At 41.9% G+C, this 20,468-nt stretch overlaps 1 protein-coding gene across 1 annotated transcript in view; it reads left to right on the forward strand.

The window, feature by feature from the left end:
- CASR (calcium-sensing receptor) overlaps positions 1-20,468 on the forward strand; it is a 39,646-nt gene that overhangs the window by 5,091 nt on the left and 14,087 nt on the right. Inside the window, exons 2-3 of the mRNA XM_010190055.1 lie at positions 3,668-3,974; positions 7,288-8,169. Coding sequence (XP_010188357.1) covers positions 3,668-3,974; positions 7,288-8,169 — 1,189 coding nt within the window. The remainder of the gene's footprint in view (positions 1-3,667; positions 3,975-7,287; positions 8,170-20,468) is intronic.

Genomic DNA, 20,468 nt, shown 5'->3' on the forward strand with positions numbered 1-20,468 from the left:
TGTTTGTGCTCCTGCCTGGAAATAGAGAGATCAGTGGGTTGTGCATGCTCTGACAGGTGGAAGAACAGTTACACGAGGGGAAACATTTAAAGAACTGAGTGTAAGTAAAAATCCCCATCTACACCTTTGGGCACCGAATTGTTTACATTAAACTCCCATTTAGACCTTAATGGCCACTTTTCATAGCACTACATCTCAGAAATGTTAAAATACAGGACTATGCCAACATACCTGTAAAGTAATATGGCAGGAAATAAGTTCTGGAGGCTGCTTCTTTTCCACCAAGAAAATGTCAATGGCTCGTTAAAGCTTCTGGAAATCTAATAGAAAGTTTGCTTCTGTTAGCAAATCCTTTGCAGTTTCTTCATGGAAATTACCGGTTGAATTTCTGCATGGTTGACAGAGCAGTTCAGTAACTAGTCATATTAGTCACAGCAGCAGCATTGCACAGAAGGCCAGCTGGATCGGTGTAATCTGCTGCCAGGTTCAAAGCCTTTGAGGTGTGTGTTTCTGCATCCCATCTGATCCTCTTCTCCTGATCTGCTGAAGCTGCTATCAGCAGAGGTGCAGCTGAAGAGAACTGCAGGTCCCCTGCCCAGGCTAGTTTGAGGTAAATTATCAAAAGCATTTCAAAGACATTTTGTAGTCTAGCTCCCAGAAAACATCCCCTGCCCTCCTTTCCCCTCCAAAATAAAACCAATCCAAACAGAAGCACCTGAAGTACAGGCCTTATGCTGTAAATAAACATCCATCAAGAACATATGTCAGAAAGAAATATAAAAGCAATTGTGCATCATGGACCTTAGTCTGCTTCTGCGAAATGAAATGGCAAACATATTTTCTGAAGTCAAGGGGAACACAGTCCAGTTCTCACTGGTTTTGACGATACCACCTCGCTGCAATTAAAAATAAATAAGCCAAATTGCTGTCAAGCAGGCAAAATAGTTGCATCATACTCCACCTGCATAATTTCATGTGAGCAGGCTTAAATTTACTTTTATGCACACTTGAATGTGTGAAGTTTTTCACAGTGCTATAGGGGTCTCTTTGAACTTCCCAGTTTTTCAGCAGTCTTCCCCTTAAATATAGGAAATTATTCTTCTCTTGTACATAAGGAGCCTGACTATGGTTCCTTGCTTCAAATCCTATTTTCATTTTAATTAAAAATATCTGTAAACACATCTAGGTTTTTAAAATGAAGTGTCACAAAACCGCTCCTTGATGCCATTCATCCCAGCAAGCGTTACTGAGCACATGAGGCAGTGTGGTGTGCCCGGCACATCTTTTTTCTCTACACAACACTCGCCACCTCATTCACTCTGAGATTTGTCCTGTTATTTCAGAGTTCATCCATTGCATCTCACTCCTTAATGGTTGGAACTAGAGCAAAAAATAATCTAAATTACCAAATTACTTCTAATGGTAACCCACACTCACATGTTCTAAAGGGCATCCATTTTCCTAAGGGTGGTCTTAAAATAGCTAGCTGTACCTTTGGTCATAAATTATAACTAGGCATTTTCATTGGCTTCAAGCTTTTTGACTTGAAGAGATTTGTAATGAAGCCATCCTGTCTGGTCTTTGATGCACAACCTCAGAACCATAGAATTGTTTGGTTGGAAAAGACCTTTAAGATCACCAAGTCCAACCATAACCTAACTCTACCAAATCTTCAGCTAAGCCATGTCCCTTAGTACTATGTCAATATATCTTTTGAACACCTCCAGGGATTCAGCCACCTCCCTGGAAAGCCTATTCCAGTGTTTAATCACTCTCTCATCGAAACAGCTTCTTCTGATGTCCAACCTGGACCTCCCCTGGCACAACTTTAGACTGTTTCCTCTTGTCCTATCACCTGTCACTAGGGAGAAGAGACCGACTCCCACCTCACTACAACCTCCTTTCAGATAGTAGTACAGGGCAATAAGGTTTCCCATCAGCCTCCTTTTCTCAAGTCAAAATACTGATACCAGGAGAGATTTGCATTACCTCAGAGAAGAACCTCATTTGGAAGTTGGCCAAAGAGATCTGGAGCAGGTGAAATTAAGTTGAATAAATGAAGTTTTTAAGGCTTAAAGGTAAACCTTAGATGTGATATCTTTAGAACTTCTGATCCCAGATAAATCAGATGAAACTCCTAGAATGGAAGTAATGTGGCTATGTTGCGTCAACTTTAAAGAAGTCAGACATAGTTGACATCAACTTTGGAAGTAACACATTTAATCCAGCAATTAAAAAATGTTCGTCTATCTCAGAGATTGGAAACTCACGATTTCATGAAGCTTATCTTTAGAAATCTTCACCTTTGTAATGGAAACATCTCTCCAAGTATTTCAAAGTGGCACTCATGTGAAACCTAAAATTTACAATTTTATATAGAATCTGTTCTTGGGCAGGCTATTTTCCCAGGCTCTTCCAGTTCTGAGGCCCATCAGTTTTTCCAATGGATCTCAAGCATAACAGCTTTGACACTTTGCCATTTCCAGCTGCAGCTCAACACAAACCTGCAAACCAGCTGCTATCCTGACATACACAGTGCATTACAGGGAAAGGCAAGTTTCAGTTCATGAAAGATTCTGCCATTCAGCTGCATTACCCTAAAACATGGCAGCTTCTCAGGGATACAACAGGGACACAACAACTGGTTGCTTTTGCAGCTTTACAGGAGAAAACACAGTAGGTAAAACTTGAGACTAACACATATCAAAGCAACTTTCTTCCTGCTACTTTCCACAAAAAAGCTTCTCTCTTTTTTTGGATAAGTTGTCGCTCATCCTGCATCAGCTTCTTTGATTGCCAAGCCATCCAGTGCCTACCCAGGGACTTCCAGGTCCTGCAGCACACTCTTGCCACCACTCCCCAACTCTGGGTCAGCTCCATGCACAGCTGAGAGAGAGACAGAATACTCAGCTGCTTCATTTTAGAAAACAGAGGCGGCTTCAAAAAACACTGTTTCAATTTCACAGGGCAGCTCTGATGGCATCTTCTGAGCTCATGTCTAAAGCAGATCTATGAGAGCACAATAATAATGAGAAAAGTTATTCCTTTAATGAAAACACTGAAATATCTAATTAACAAGTTAGGAAGCTAGGATTACATTGTCTCTGGTGTAAGCAAGTTGACTGTGCCCTCTCTCACAGTGTGAAGTTTGTGATGTGAGGCTAGATTTCCCTCAGCAGAGCTACCAGGCACCTTTTCAGTGAGAGGCACATTAGTGCTGTGTCTCAGCTCACTCTGGCTGCCTAAAGCCTCAAGGAGCTGAGACACTGAGTATCCTCAAGCCCAAATCCCTGGCAGCATCGTGTTCAGCACAGGCTTTGCAGACACTGCCATCTGCATTCAGAAACGAGTCAGAGATGCCTGGAAGGAAACCTAGGTGTAGCTTTGTGTCAGAGCATTTGCTTGGGAATCACATGACTTCTGAAGTGAGCTTGCAAACTGAAGAGCTGAAAACCAGAACAAAACCTTCTAGTATGTACACATTTCTTCTATAACAAGTGAACACAAAAGCAAAGCTTTACAAAATTAGTAGGATGCAAGAAACTGCAGAAGCTGCTTTTGCCTTTTGTATCTGGAATTCTTCATTCTGTCTTTGTCTCAGTCCTGGTCTCCTCTCCTCTGTTTCCCTTCTTCTCACTGTATTTTATTTTTATTTTTGCTCCCTCAGGTATAATTTCCGAGGCTTCCGCTGGCTCCAGGCTATGATCTTTGCCATAGAAGAAATAAACAGTAGCCCAACTCTCCTTCCTAACATGACCCTAGGATACAGGATATTTGACACTTGCAATACAGTCTCTAAAGCTTTGGAGGCCACGCTGAGTTTTGTGGCCCAGAACAAGATAGACTCCTTGAACCTGGACGAATTCTGCAACTGCTCAGAACATATCCCTTCCACCATTGCAGTTGTGGGGGCAACCGGCTCTGGCATCTCTACCGCTGTGGCCAATCTGCTGGGACTCTTTTACATACCTCAGGTATGCTTTCGCTTCTCTATTTAGGTACAGCTGGGGGTTGTTGCTGTTTGGAGGAGATCTTTAAGTACATTATAGAACCAGGGCATGGGACTGCACTGCTGCCTTACGTGCTCCATCTCCATTCCAAACAAAGGAGGGTTTAGAAATGCAGTGGCCCTAGCTGTACAAAGACATCCTTGGAGAACTGAGGGGCAATACAACAAAGAGAAGCACTGGCTTTTAAAGTGGGACAACAGTTGAAAGCAAGCAATCTACTTCCCTCCAAACTTATTATGTCAAATCAAACCACACATTTATTTTTTTTTTAGTCAGAGATACAAGTCTTCAGGTTAACATTTGCCAGAAATGTATTTGGGCTGGTACAAGTATGTGCAGTGGCTGTATCAGCTTCTCCATCCCACTCTCTGCCCATGTGTCCTAACTGCACACCAGAGGTCTCAAGGGGAGTGCAGTCTCCATGGTTTGTTTAATCTTTGCCATTTCCAGTAGAACTTCAAGGAGAGAAACAATACAAAATATGGAGGTTTTCTGATAGTAGAAATATGTCTTGCTAGTAATTTGCAATTGCCAAACACAAAGGTTACCAAGCTACTATATTCAGCCAACAGCAACTTAGTCTAGGAGGACTAGAGTCCTCTGGAGTGGTTCAGTCTGTGAATGCAAGTAATTTAGGTCGGTCATGGGCAGTTGGCAGCCTTGACAGGTTAGGTGTGATGTTACCTCACTGCGGTCACTGTCTGTTCATGCCTGACTCCCACAGAGCCCACTTAAGGCAGAGCTCAATCCTTGCCAGCTACCTTTAGGTCTCTCAGCACCTCTGATCATTCAAGCAGGTGATCTGTAAAGTTGTTGCTTCTGCTGATCAGGTGCTCTGCAGGTTTCTTGTGGGCTGACCTGCCTTTTTTTTTGCCCTACGGCCTCCAAAACAGGGTTTGTGAGAGTGTGTGGATATTCCCCCTTGTGCTGGGGTCATGGGTATGGTGGTGTAGTTGTGCCAGCTCCTGTGTTGCAGCATCCTTCTTGCTGTCTGCTGGCTCTACTGGGGGCAGTGCCAGCATCCATGGAACCATTCTTTTGTTTGTTGCTTTGCCAAGAGCCTAAGCAGACCATGAGGCTGGCATAGTATAGCTTAATTTTGTAGTTCTTGGTTTTAGATTCACACACTAAAGACAACTTTTGGAAAAGTGCTTGGCCTTACTTGTTTATGCGTTGCCTTGTATATGGCTTAATCTTTCCAATTCCTCTTCTAAAATGAATACAGGTGCCAGAGCTCAGAGGAGCGCTTGTAACAAGATTGTGTCACGCTACACTCTCAGTCTGTCCTGAGAGAATATGTCTTTATTTCAGCCAAGGCTCCAATTCCCATCTGCACCACAAATGAAGGAAGGATTCTTGTCTGCCTGCTGCACAGTAATAGTGTCTTCTCTATTTAAGTTTATCAGTCAGACTTTCTCACAGAAGTCTGAAAAAAATGGGCATTTGGTCTCTGAGAAAGGCAAGGATGGTTTAAGCTAAGACCAGTACATGCTACCCAGGTATTGCCCAGAGTAGCATTGGAAGGTGATGTGTAATAAACACCGTGGTGACATTTTAAGGCATACTGTTAATTTACACATCACATTACCAGGTGAGAAGGGCAGCTGAGAAGGGTTGATGGGTTGGACTGAACACCACAGATGTTTGCAGTTCTCAGGCTTTCCCTTTGAACAAGGAATGGTGTTTGTGCTACGCGGCAGTAGTCTTATCTAGGGGTTGCTGAAATGGGTAGATGTCAGGAGGTTCAGTTCTAGAACAAAATCTCAACCAGGTGGCTGAAATATGACAACTGAAAGCAGGCTTTTAAACCAGGAGTTGTTGGGCAGCATTACAATACGCATTATCACTGCCATTTATAGCAGGGCCATTAGCAAATCCATGCTTAATAGACCCTGCATTTCAGTACAAGTTAGAGGTATATTTTACAATTAATCTAAGGCTCATTACTCATTCCGTTGACATAGAAACTGAAAATGTTATGACTCTGGTTCTGTTTCTCAATATCTCACCTCAGCGTTCCCTTAGAGCACATGCAGGATTACAGCACCTTGCAGGAGTGGGGTACCTTGCCTGTACCTCCTAGCAATAGGATGTAGGAGATGAGAGTAGCACTTGGCAGGAGCCTGTCAAGGGGAGAGTATAGCTGTGTGAAAGGAGGATTTGCTCCTATGGCCCTTGAAACTGCACTAGGAGACCTCCTTTTCTTTCTACTTGCAGGAATATTAAATGCCAGAGTTTGAGGAGAAAATAAGGTTTTCTGTAAATCTCCACTTTGTACAAAATGAACTGTTTATAGAAGATTTTTTCAAACTGAGAGTCAGTCCTAAAGAGTTCAAAATGCAGAGATAAGCAAGTTTAAAAGTTCTCCAGATCTTTAAACTATTCTCTTCTGGGTTTTATGGTTTTCTTCCTACTTGTAGAAAATCCAAATTGTATCTTAACAGCAGATGGCACTTGTTCTGATTAGGAAAAAAAAATTCTTCATAGTTTTAGAAAAGGAAATAAAATCCCATTTTAACTATAAAACACAGTGGCTCATGGAGTGTGGAATGCCTACTGGCTTCTTTGCTGATTCTGGACAGCAATGAGGAAATACTGCTAAGGCAGCATTGACCGGCATTACCTTAACACTCCAGAGGGTCAAGGCAACTAAAATACATCACATTTTTCAACTGGCAGGCACTGTATATAACACGCATATCGTGCCTGATGGAGCGTGTTTAAGGATGGGAACTTAAGTGAGAGGCAGAGAGAGACAGATAGTGTTCTCCAGAGTAGGTCTGGATGACAATACCAGCCTGCAGTCTCATGTATGGTTCAGGACAGAGAAATCTCGCATTTTAACTGAATTATGTGCATTGCCCTCGTTTATCTAAAAGATACATTATTCTCATTTCTGAATTTGGCAGAAAGTGCAGTGAAGTGCATGTAGGCTCACCTTTTTGCCATTCCACCAAGCTAGTGGCAGTGTCTTTCTCCTCGTGATCCTTGACCTTACAGGTGGACATGAACTTGCTCCAGTCTCTCTGGTCCAAGCAGCTGTTCCTGTATGTGTCCCTCTGTAAGACAGTCACAGCTACAAGAATATACAAACTCTAGGAGAGGATCATGCATAACCACAGGCTAGGAGTATGTGGCAGACAGTGTGGTGCTCAGCTCTCTCTTCATCCCATCCGAGGTTAACACAGGTTGACAGTGTTGCCAGACAAATGTAGGCAATATAGTCCCAGGCAGTTCACTTCATGGTGTGTTTTGCTTGTTCACTGTGCTTTCATAGGTCAGCTATGCCTCATCCAGTCGTCTCTTGAGCAATAAGAACCAATTCAAGTCCTTCCTCCGCACAATCCCCAATGACGAGCATCAGGCCACGGCGATGGCAGACATCATCGAGTACTTTCGCTGGAACTGGGTGGGAACAATTGCAGCTGATGATGACTATGGCCGGCCAGGGATTGAAAAGTTTCGGGAGGAGGCAGAGGAGCGAGACATCTGCATTGATTTTAGCGAGCTCATCTCCCAGTACTCAGACGAAGAGGAGATCCAGCAGGTGGTGGAGGTCATACAGAACTCCACAGCAAGGGTGATCGTTGTTTTCTCCAGTGGCCCAGACCTGGAGCCCCTCATCAAAGAGATCGTCAGGCGAAACATCACTGGCAAGATCTGGCTGGCAAGCGAGGCCTGGGCCAGCTCTTCCCTGATAGCCATGCCAGAGTTCTTCCGCGTCATCGGCAGCACCATTGGGTTTGCACTGAAGGCAGGACAGATCCCAGGATTTCGTGAGTTCCTGCAGAAGGTGCATCCCAAGAAGTCCACTAACAATGGCTTTGCCAAGGAGTTTTGGGAGGAGACGTTTAACTGCTACCTCCCCGATGGGTCCAAAAATTCTCCAGCTTCAACTTCCTTCCACAAGGGCCATGAAGAGGGACTGGGAGTTGGAAATGGAACATCTGCCTTCCGACTTCCATGCACAGGGGATGAGAACATCACCAGTGTGGAGACACCATACATGGACTACACGCACTTGCGGATATCCTATAATGTGTATTTGGCAGTATATTCTATTGCCCATGCCTTGCAGGATATATATACCTGTACCCCTGGGAAAGGACTCTTCACGAACGGATCCTGTGCGGACATTAAGAAGGTTGAGGCATGGCAGGTAAGTCCTTCATTTGTGTGCCTGTACAATATACTTGCAGAAAAAAAGACAAGCTGTCCCGGAGCTCTTAGGTGCATGCTCCCACCCCCCAGCGAATGTAAGGTAAGTTGTGTTGGGTTTTCCTGCAGTGAAAGGGACTTAAACTAAGTTTAATTTTCTTGCATTCGCTATGGGCCAAAAGTGCACACAGAGACAATTACCACAGCCTGGCTGACGCAAGGTAACTTGATCATATATTGAGCCCTTACATAAACAAGAGGGCCTGGAGAGAGCACATAAACAAGGAAAACAGTTTTGAGAGTTCATTTTCTTTGGCACGCTCTATGTCTTTTGCAATCCCACAGCAATTTTCCATACAGGCTGTAATTTTTTTCAACAGTTTTAAGCTTATATAGGATCAAACTAAAGCAGGTTGAGTAATGAAGGAAAATAATATGTGACTGTTGGACAAATAAGAGATAGCTGCTTTGATTTGGCAGTGTTATTTGTGAACTGATAAAATGATACTAATGACTTGGTCACATTTACCCATTCATTTGATGTGTTCTTCCCACTGGCATATGGATGGTATTCTGGCATTTTGTCTTCCAGTCCTTGATGAATACTCTGCACCTTACCATACATTTGATTGTGCTATCTTATAGGATATTCAGCATGTGTTTTAAATATCTACTGCATTCTTAAATAACAGAATTTGCTTGTAAGATTATGATATGAAGATATGCCAAATATGTAGCAAATTCTGTTTGCCCCATTCTGGTCATCACAGAAAACTTGGACCCAAACATACCTGAAATCAGTACAACATGGATGAATATAAGGAGGATCATATCCCTGTTTGCATGTGTAATTTCCTCTGTTTGAAATAGTCTAACCAAGATGAATGCTATCCATGCCACAAACTTCGCAGATGTTGGGTCAGCATTTGCATGTGGGAACCACACTTTGGTTCCTGTCTAGTCTCAGTCAACTCAAAAGGATCAGTCAAATCAAAGTAAAAGGCTTTGTCTTGGCATTTATGGGAAACCTGCATTGCTCTAGGTACCTGATTTGGGTTTACCCAAACCACTTTACTCAGATTTGTTCAGTGCAGTGTTTGACCCTGGTTTAGGGGAAACCTGTGCTGGCTTTCTCTGAGGCTTCAGTCTTTTAAAGCTGTTCTGCTTTTCAGGAACATAATGGCAGAAGTGGGCAAGTCACAGACAGATGTAGGTTTCACTGTGTCAGCAAAAATGATCCAGAATAAATACAAGTTTCAATTTGTTCCCTTATGCCTTGTCAACTTGGAAAGTAAAGCAGGATATTCAGACCATAGCTAAGTAAAATAATGTGGTGTTTGTTGAGGATTCCACAATCAGGAAGAATGTCCTCTTATTTCTGTGTTGCTTGTCTGGTGCTGAAGGATGGCTGTATCAAAATGTAAAGCACCCTGCTGATCTAGGCTTTTGGATATGTGTGCTTGTCTTAAAGAAGGGAATCAGAGTCAAGAAGGAGTATGCGAGGGATAACACGCCTGGGTGGGAAGAGCAGGTGCTACAAAGGCACAGGCAGTATTTGAAATGACCTACATTACATGGTGTTGGCTGTCAAGCATATTTGATATTTGGGCATTTTTTCACTTCATTTCAAAATCAAACACATGAATACCAGGTAAATGCCAAATATGTATGCGCTTCTACTTCATATCAGGCATTGCAACTCATTACCCTCAGGAACCTTTCCTCAGCCTCCAGGGGTAATGAGTTCACCACACAAACGTGCCTCCTCCAGCATCTCCAGAGAGTGGTTTTCTGACAGCCTGACAGAAGAAAACCTTTCTATTAAAGCCAATCTCATTTGTAGCAGTACTTCTGCCAGCAGTCAGCACCTGCTCCCTCTTCTCCTAGTTGGCTCAAGGGTTTCTTAATGGGAAGGGACCTGAGCAAGTGAGGACGGTGTTAGGAAGCCTCCACATCTGAGATGAGAGGCAGCAGCTAATAGCACCTGCAGTCACTGAGCAGGTGGTTTGTGGGACAGATAAGGCGAACCTACATTAGTCTGAGCTCCTGTCCAGACCAGTCCTTGCCAGCAGGGTTGGTGGTTGCAGGAGGATAAATTGTGTTTCCCACAGTTTAATTAGGTACCATTTAATTTTGTTGCCTTTCTGTGGCGTTATCCCATTAACACGTATTATTTATTCATTGTCTGCTAATAGTTATTTTTATGTACTCAGAATATAAAGCTTTCGGAGGAACTGGTTTACGTAATTTGTGGAGGGTGCTTGTGTGGGTCTGTATATAAAAATAACATTTTTACCTCAGTGATCAGTTCACTTGAACTGGACAGCAGGAAGGTCCATACAGAATTACTGTGAGTTGGTTTCATTGGGTGCAATTCTCCTATTCAGAATTTACCATCTATTGTTTAAGAAAGCTCAAGTATGTTTCAGCAGGGGGAACGGGATTTTTCTGTCTCTCCCAGGCTGAAATATCAAATACCAATAACTTTTTTCTCTACTTATTTTTAGCTGCTCATTCAAGAAGCTGCTTACTCATTTTCTCTACCTGAGGCAGTGGTCAGTGCCAGGTCCTGTCCATAAGCCCAATCTTGCTTCCCTTAGTTTTACCGAATGCAGTGGGCAACCTTAGTAGAGATGGGACTGGTCAGCCCCAGCTCCCAGGCTGTCACAGCCTATGTGGAGATGTGGGCACAGGCAGAGCCGGTGAGCAGGCAGGGCAGCTTCCAGGCTTCATGTGTGGAGCTGCCTGTGGGATTCAGCATTCTCTGTCTGAAAAATGGGAAAATTGACACTTCTGTACTCTACAGAAAATTGCAGACTGTAATAGGATGTCTGTGGTGCCCTTATTCTGAGCAATATATATGCCTGCAGCTGTCACATTTTAAGAATGTACCCCGCTGTAAGGCAGAAGATAATCCAGGTGCACACCTTTGCAAGATGACTGCAAACAGCAGATTGTATTGCCATTTTTGCATCCTGCACAAGATCGATCAAGACCAGATTAATTACTTCTTTTTGCAGTGTTTTGTTCTGGTAACAAAAAAGTGCAGGGCAATCCAGAATAAAATGTATGAGCAATTACTCTCACATTTGGAAAAGGCAAAATTTTACACAAAGCACTAAGGATTAAAGTGCATTGAGTGCAAATAGTATAACAGAAAGAATCCTCTTAAAGGGCTCTGTTACCTCTGATTATCAGATGCCCACCCTCTTTCGCTGGTGGGTTGTGATTTATTTAGGAGACTGTACTGAGTAGGGCTAATTCTGTGTGTTCCTGTGGCCTCCCCTAAATACAGGCTTTCTCGCAAGCTATAGAATAGCAGTGGAAAGGTATGGCAAGAGGTGGAATGTGGGCTTAGGACTTCTGTACCGATGCTGCCTTTTTGTCAAAATTTCCTGCATCTTTGGCTTGTTTCTCCATAACAGCTCAAACAGTCTGCTTTTGAAGCCCTTTTTTCTTGATATCTTCCTTGATAAGATTTCCCAACTCCCTCAGGTTCCTTCTTTTTTTTGCTCATGTAGCTATTCCCATGGTCACATCTAACAGCAAGTCCATCTGTTCTTTTTCCAGTTCCCCTCTGAGCAAAGATTAATAACCCTTTGGGGCATTTACAAGAGCCTTTCTGGTGTCTGTCTCATTCCAGACACTGGGTAGTCCTGCAAAAAATAAGAGGAAAACCAGTAAGGGATCCTAATCTGTCATTCGGAGCAAATATTTATTACTTCATATTTCTGTGTGAAAAGAGGAAAAACCTGTCTTTATCTCGGATGTGATTCACTCTGTGTTTCTGCCCTCTCATTGGCTTCTTGATGATTGCCAACAAGCAGCTGATGGGCCTCTCTTTCTGTCTCACAGTAAAAGCATTGTGATTAAATGGGGAAGATAGGCTCCCGTGGATTTGAGAAGGCAAAGGTGCACAGTCGCAGGCTCACAGAGCAGAGCATCCTTAGGTGGATTCACAGATGATTTGCAGGTTGTGGTTACACTGGAGGCTGTGAAATTTGGCAGGTTCATGAGTGAAAAATGAGATAGCTTTTCTAGGCACCAAGGCAAAGCATGCTGCACAGGCTGAAAAATGTGCTGTCCTAATGATTAGCAGGTTAAAGACATGCTCATGTAAATTACTCTATGCCTAGAAATCTGATTGATCTCAGACTTAGTGAAAAGCTGCCATATGCTGTTCCACAAAATAAAAGCAAATACAAATTGGCTTCACCTAGCAACACCTAAAGTCTTTTATTACACCTGTACTCCTACCACCCAGTAGTTCCTTCCTCTCTGCTGGTGATACACATTATGAAGGGGTAAAAATGGATTGGTACCTTCTCCAACTTTACATTTAGGTATGTCTGGTTGACTGGAAATTGATTCTGCAAGGCTTTAAAGAAGTGGATGATGCCTTAGGTGACATGCGTCTCTGCAGACCTTTGAACCTAAGGGCTTATCTAATCAATTTTGTGTCTGTTGAGCTGTATAGGCCTGTTTGAACAATTAAAATGGTGTATGGAAAACAGCTGCTTTGTGGTATAGACAATAAATGGTATCAGAACAGGTATTAACTGAGGCGGGTGTGAAATTTTGTCATTCAGGAAGAATTGCAATGAAGATAGAGGAAGCTGCTGAATATCAGGCAACTGCGAAGCCTCACATAGTCTGTATTACAAATGCACTGGAGATATATTTGTTATGAACAGAAAGCAAGCATTTCACCAGTGTGCCTTTGTTGTAGGAGACCGAATTGAGGCAGACAATTTGAGCCACACACAGAAATGTGTGGGTCGATAGACCAAACTCAGCTATTTCCACACAAGGGCAATAACAGATAAACACTCAGTCATCAGTTTGGAGATAACAACTTGCAGTCAGCTGAGAACATGACTTGTGAGCTCTTCAACTAAGCAGACAATAAGTGGAGTATTACTTAGATGTCACTGTAACTAAAAGGACAAAATCTTAACTGGACCTTAATAAAGGAGCAATCAGGCCTGCAATGTTGCCAGTAGAAAATGCACAGGGAAACCATTGCCCCAGTCAAGTTGCTAGAAGAAGAGTGAATGAACTGCCTGCAGAAGGTACTCAACCATTATGTTGTGAAATAAGGAGTTGTGGTTATTGATTACTTGGTAGGAAATGGTGAGATTCTTCTGAATCAGGGTAGTACACACTGCCTGATGACAAATAAAATGCAGTACTTCTGCCTATCCCCAAACATTTTTAATTTTTCATAGAAGTAATCTATAATATAGCCACTTATATGCTGCATTACAAGAAAAGCTGTATTTGAAGAGAAGCATTTTCTAATCTTTATGAAGCTCATTTGTCAGCTGGGGAAAAGGAGTCAATTTTTTTTTCAGCCTATATTGGACCTGAGAATTTTAGGGAAGGCTCCATGAGATGCTCATATGATGTCTCTGTCTGTAGTGATTTAAGATAATTATTATCACTTGAATTACCAAGAGATCAGTATGTTTTATTAAGACATGGCATGTCTTTGTTACACAAAAGGATGTAAAGTTTCTCCTAGGACTGACCCTTCCTGAAGCTACTCACAAACAGAGCTGGTGACAAAAAGCTCCTTGAGAGCCTCCTAAAGGCACTCAGAAGGTGAGGTGAGGAAACCAGTGGATTTGTCAAAAATTCAGTTTCATGTTATAATAATTTCTCTGACTTGGCTGATTTCCATTTATCCCAAGGTATGTTTACAGCTAACTTCAAATACATGATAATCACAGCATTGTTGGTTATTTCTTTTCTTTCTAGGTGGTTAGCCATCTTCATGGATGCTTTACTAACCAGTCACATAGTTTTATCCCCAAAGTGAATGTTCATGCACTATGAAGGACTGGTGTTGCTCCCCACAGTGGGTGAAGTTTGGAGGAAGGAGAACAGATGACCCTTTATGGCATACAAAGAACCCTTTTGCCTTGTAGAATTAAAAGATTGATCTCCCCACTGGAGCAGAAGCAATATTTTGATCAGAAAGGATTTTTACCTATGTTTCTAGGAGGGATTACATGGATGTTATTTAGGAACTGTAGAGATCAAAGCCTTGACATGAGATTTATATTGATAAAGGAAATGGAAAAAACAGTTTTAAGTTAGTAGCCAACAAAACGTGCCCAAACACAGTAACAGCGAATCCACTGGGACTTTAGTTGACCATTGATGGGACCTATGACTGTGCTTGCAACAGATGAACATTCTAAATGTCCAAAATGGTTTCATGAGTTCAGTCAACTCAGTGTGGCTATAGGAAACTTTAGGACTCTCTGTTGTTTTTTTAATGTATAGTAGTTCTTGAATAGATTATAAATAACCATTGAACTCAGGTCTGATGAATGACTATTGTTTTGTTAAAAGAAATGACACCAAGTATGCAGCATCAGTTGGTTCTCATTTTAACAGAGAGGGGCAGCTTACCCAAGCATTGACATAATTCATCCCATAGTTCCCAATAGGAAAAAATTTACAATCAAAAGCTGTGACTTCCTCCTGGCCTAGAGAAAGGCACAGTTCTTAAATTTCAGTAGTGTTTTGTCTAGAATGCAGTTTCAGACCTTGCTGGGACTTTGAAGAGACTGATCCATAAAGGGCTGTTAGAGGAAAGTGACAGCAAGTGGGTGCAGAGAGACACATATACAGATTTGTTCTCTGCACAGATGGGTAGAGATGGCATTAAACACCTCCCAGTAAAAACATTTTAATCAGATTTTGATTATGTAAGACATTATATGTGAATTATGCTACCTGAAAACACTGAGCTTGTAGGATAACCATCGGCTCTATTATTAGCTTTAATAATTGGTCAATTAATTATGTATTATTTAGTATAAAATTTAGACTTAAATTAATAAAAAGTGCCCTATCTTAAGCTTTTCAATGCTTCACCATAACAGTTATTGTGCAGCATGATGACCTCTCAAGAGCATTAAAACATAATTTACTCAGTCAGGACTTCTGCCAATAGATCCTTTACTGTTAGTACACACAGCACCCTGGGCCATTGTACCCAATGAATTTCTCCATACTGTATTTGTTATAAATGAAAAACAAAGCAATTATGGCATTCAGACTATGTGGCCATGATGGTTCTTTCGTATCGTGGCTGTAGGTAAAGGCAGCAGCATACAGAGTACAGTACAAAATGCCACCTAACAGCATTGACAATAATGCTCTCACTGCACCTGCACCGTTGCCTTTGTCTGTCTAGAGACCATCTCTCTCCACAATACCTTAATAGGAACCTAAAAATGTTCAAATGAAGTCACTTTCCAAATGATCATGCAGTTTGAATTCCTTTGTACTGTAAACTATGTAAATGTATGTCACGTTCAGAAAGGTAATCTTGATCCAGCTAAGAGATGCTTCACATTGGATGTAAAGCCTAGGTATTTAACTTCTGAAGGGCTGTGTTTAGCAGGCCTTATTTTCCTCAAAGATATGCTGACAAGCAGACCTTTTTTTTATTAGTATGATCCATGGCAGGTCACATCTCTTGCCACAGACCATGTCTTACTTCTAGTTGAGATTTAACTGGCCTTTAGTTTCATTGGTCCTTGCTCTATTAGATTTAAAAGTCCAGATGAAGTACTCATCATTTTTCTCAATATGGTATTTATGCACATTGATCAAATTATTCCTTGGTCTTATCTTAATAATTTAAACAGAGTGGGGTTTTAGTAATAAAATGTGTTTTCTGCTTTATTTCTGTATCTTGTCCATTTACTCATCCTTTTTTTGGGCATATATTCAGCGTTGCTTTAACAGCCTCAGCACAGCCAGACAGTGAAAAAAAAGCCACATTTACATACACATATTACTTTCTCATTTATATACGTACAAGTTACATTAGCCTTCCTTGCCACAGCATGCAATGGAAAGGTCACATGAAGTTGCCGGTAATACTTTGCAGGATGTGGTACCCTTTCTGTGCCTGTGGCACCCTTTCTGTGCCTGTGGCCTGAATTTCTTACACCTCCATATGTAAGTCTGAATCTCACTGTATTAAACATAAATGTTTGAGAGTGATCTGGGGGAAATGCTTTGTCTTGATTATTATTTACCATTATGTTCATCCATGCTTTTTCTGCAAATTTTCCCAGCAGTGCTTTTGTATTTGCTGCCAGAGTATTGTTGAACATACTGGGTAACAGAGCTGTTTGCTGCAGCTGGAGGAATTCCCCATGGACTGATGATCTGTCTCTGTTGATACCCGTTTTTGCAAATCTGTTGGGAAATTCTTGATCCATTAATGGATCTGTATTCCTTAAGGCCCTATTGACTGGCAGTAATTATATTTCTGTCCTATAATTTTGTACTACTTGATCATCAATTCAGAACTCTTGTATTCCCATTATTTTTCCTGGAATTGATGTCAGGCTCACCCCTCTGCCTTTTGTGATACCGTCTTTGCATGGCAGCTATAGCAGCCCATCAGAAGCTGACTCTGGAGCAGCCCACTGAGTGAAAATAGAAGCCTTTCGAAGAGGGGTTAGCTCTGGTTCATGCCCTGCATGGACTGACGCAGGGGGAAACTTCAGGCGCGCTGCTGGGAGTGCATTACACATCTATGTGTACCAGAAGAGTGTTGTAGAATAATATTAGATAGCATATTGACTTTGTCATTCAAAGTCAGTGGCCTTTTTATGCATATATCATAAACCTACTGTATTAGTGCTCTTTTTATTGCTCGTGGAGTGCTGTGATGAACTGTCTGGTTCTGTCAGCCTTTTAGATCCAATTAAATTGCTTGGGCTGTTCTCTAATCTCTTTTTAAGGACCTTCTACTTCCATTAATGTCACATTATGGCTCCAATACAAGTGCCCTTGGGATAAGAATGTCCAGAGTTTTTTTCTGATAGCAAAGGCAATAACACTATTCATTTAGCTTTCCTGCTCCTCCTTACCTGTCTCTTTAGCTGTCTCTTACAGCCTTATGTCATGAGGATCTGGCATACATGACACTTTTCAATTTTAGTATGTTCAAGAAATTTCTTAGTATGTTGCTGGTGACTTTTTTCCTCTTTGTTCTCCAAGATTTTTTATATTGTATTTTCTGTTATTATAATGCTTGTGTTTTGCAGCCTTGTTTGAATAGTCTGTGTGGGATTAGTGCTTTTAGAGCATACCATAATAAACACTGCTGTTTGAGCTTTGTTTGTATAATGAGGATAGGAGCATATCATTAACCCTTAATTAATGAGCTGTTGTTTTAATGAACACAGCCAAAATTTCTGAACTGATAATGGGTTTAGCATGCAGGCGGTACAGTCATGCAGTCTTTTCCTCTAGAATGGATTTTCTCCATTCTGTTGGGTACAGAAACCTCCAGCCTCTCTGGCCTATGCTTGTATATCACTGGGACAAAGAGAACCAGTCAGAAGTAGATCAGATTAAGTCTGCTTAGGATGGCACTGAACTAGAATCAAGGCCACTCCAGATACCTTAACTCCTTAAGTTACTTGTAGGAAGGATTCTTTTGGACTCTGGGGAACTAATAGTACAATGACATGTTTTGGGCCATAGAAATGTATTGAGGTACCATAATACAGCTAGATCTTATTGTAAGACAGAAAAATGAGAAAAGGAAGACTGGATTCTACATGATGTTTTCGCATGTAAATCTTTGGTTTCAGAAAATCCTGCAGTTGAGATATATACAGAGGATGTTCCCACTCCATTTATTTTCTCATGTATAATGTGGATCCAGTCAAGGCCAAGCACATGTCAACTTTCTTGCTACGTTTTCCAGTCATGTCACACTTAGAAAAATCATTATCCTTTATCATAGCATGCTTAAGAAATGTGCTGTTAGCTATCAGCTTTGCATTAAGCAGTACGAGCTCAGGACTTGCATTCTATAGACTAGTGCACTTCAAACAGCAGGTGTGCACATGGCCAAAATGACTTCTGGAGGGACATCAGGAAACAAAATATTTGAGTCCCATCCTTACTGTGTCCTGTGACCCCTTAACCGATAGTCAAATCTGTGTGGAAAAACAGCCATGTGATGCCAAAATACTGCAAGATCATTTCTTGGTTCCTTTGGGAACCTCTGTGACTCAGCAGACAGGTCTTTCTGAAGCATTTTAGACCCAGTTTTGTAATGGCATTCAGGCATCTGCAAACACCAGTAAGTACCTAATAGGATTTTCTAAAGTATCTCAGTTAGACCTGACTTGCACAGCCTCTGTTGTGAAATCCACTAGGCTTGTGGTTTTGAGTTCTTTCTGGACATCCTTGTAAACATAGCACTGTAGTAAATCTGACCTTAAATCAGATTAGTCCCATTTTGTATCAAGTCCCATTTTGAAATGCATGCTGCCTTTGACGTTTTTGGTTTAAGTGACTTGCTCCTACTGACGTAGCAGCTATTAATTTGTTACTTCTGTCACCTTTCACTGTCAAGAAAGCATCAAAGCTGCTGCAGTTTTGAATCGGAAAGGCAGTGTCCCTTGGCTCTGCAAGTTTCTGTTGGAAAACCTGATTCTCTCACAAAGGAAAAACAAAATGTATGCACAGGTGCCCACGTCAGCACCACTGCTGCGCCTCCTTTAGCAGAAGGCCCTGGTCAATGAAGAGGGGGACGAGAGGGAAAGATCCATCTCTCGGTTGCTTAGGGAATCTCAAATCCATGATGGAAGCAGAAACAAAGAAAACCAATTATCAGTTAAAACATGCCAATCAGCACATCTTGTCATTGCAGCTTGATGTCCTGTACTTCTCTGGAGACCTGAATAAAGTCAGTCAGCTTTGCAGGGGTCCCTTCTTCTGTGAGAATATGTCACCTTTTTTCCACAAATCACTACATGTGTCATAAACAGTTAAATAATCCCACGCTTTCATTTCTCTTCAAATGGAAGTCGGATTGGCTGTCTAAGAGCTATCATCACTGCCTCTGGACCTTTCTAATCTTCCTTTAATTTTATTCACCTTTGCTGATCAAGTGACTAGAACTAACTGCATTTTCCAAGAGAAACTGTACTGTCAATGTACATATTGGCACTATCTTTTCAGTGTCATTTTCTCTCCTACTTCCATATCTTCATATTTTGTTTGCTTTTTCAACTGCACAATGCACAGTGTTTTTACTGAGCTGCCTACAATAATGAACAGGCCTTTGTCATGACTGGTTAGTTAATTTGGTTTCCGATAAGGATTATGAATAGCTTAAAATATTACCTCTAACGTATGGCATGTTGTTTTTGTCATACACATTTAGCCTTCAGTCATGCCATCCATTGACCTACCTAGCTTTACAAGGATGCCATTCGGTTCTTAGCAAAGCGTAACAACTTTGAATGTTCTTGAGTTATTCTCAGCCTCTGTAGAGTTATTCTTGAGTCTTGAACTGAACTCTTCCTTTTACCCTGTTTTTCAAGTCACTGGCAGATTTAGCATTTCACCAGAGCTGGGATGTCCACCCCACCTGGCCAGAATTCCTTTGCAGTATTGTCAACGAATCTCTGGCTGACTATCAATGTTCTCCCTCTTCAACCCTTTCACACCAGCCCTTCTTCCAGAGTTTATCTCCCCTTGTTCATCTACACTGTTACCAACTTGACAGTTTCGATCCTGGAGTACAGCCTAGCCCTTGTACAGTAGGTGATGAACAGTCTCCATTATTGTATCATGAAGTGCCCAGTATCCTAACTGCAGAGCAGGCACTCCTTATTCATGGGGCTGGACACATGTAACAGAAAGCCATCTCATTTTGTTGTGAAGCATTTACAGTGAGAATACCAGATCTGTTCCTGAGTCCCTTTCAGCATCTCCACCTGGGTTACAGTGGATAGTCACTTCTTCAGAGCCCAAAACCAACAGAAACCAGGCAGTCTGGGTGGAATGTTGCAGGTGGTGCATCACATCCTCCACTGGCTGAAGAACTCTGTTATCTTCTGAATGGCCTTCAGAAAGAGGCAAGACTAACGGTGTTGGCATATCCTGGCATTTTGGTTTTAAAAAAACCTATCAGCTCTACATGTTGTCCTCATCGGCGCACAGTGGACAGCAGAGGAGTAGAGATTATAGGGAGGGAAGGAGAGTTCAGCTCCTGCCAGCAAGAAGAGTGCTTTGGGCAGAAGAGCTGAGTGCAATTCATCTTCCCCCTCCTCAGGCTTCTGTAAACAGGTATTGCTGACTCAAGGGGCTAAGGCCAGCACCTTCCTGCCTGCTAGGTCCTTTGTGTCAGAACTGGTTGATGTTGTGATGACAGCACTGCCTTTGGCAGAGCCTAGGAATTGGCCCTACATTGAAAAAAAAATCCAGAACAAGGTAATTCAAAGTAGAGAATGCAGCAGG

The sequence above is a fragment of the Mesitornis unicolor genome, unplaced genomic scaffold (assembly GCF_000695765.1).
Source record: "Mesitornis unicolor isolate BGI_N332 unplaced genomic scaffold, ASM69576v1 scaffold19168, whole genome shotgun sequence".
NCBI classification, from domain to species: domain Eukaryota; kingdom Metazoa; phylum Chordata; class Aves; order Mesitornithiformes; family Mesitornithidae; genus Mesitornis; species Mesitornis unicolor.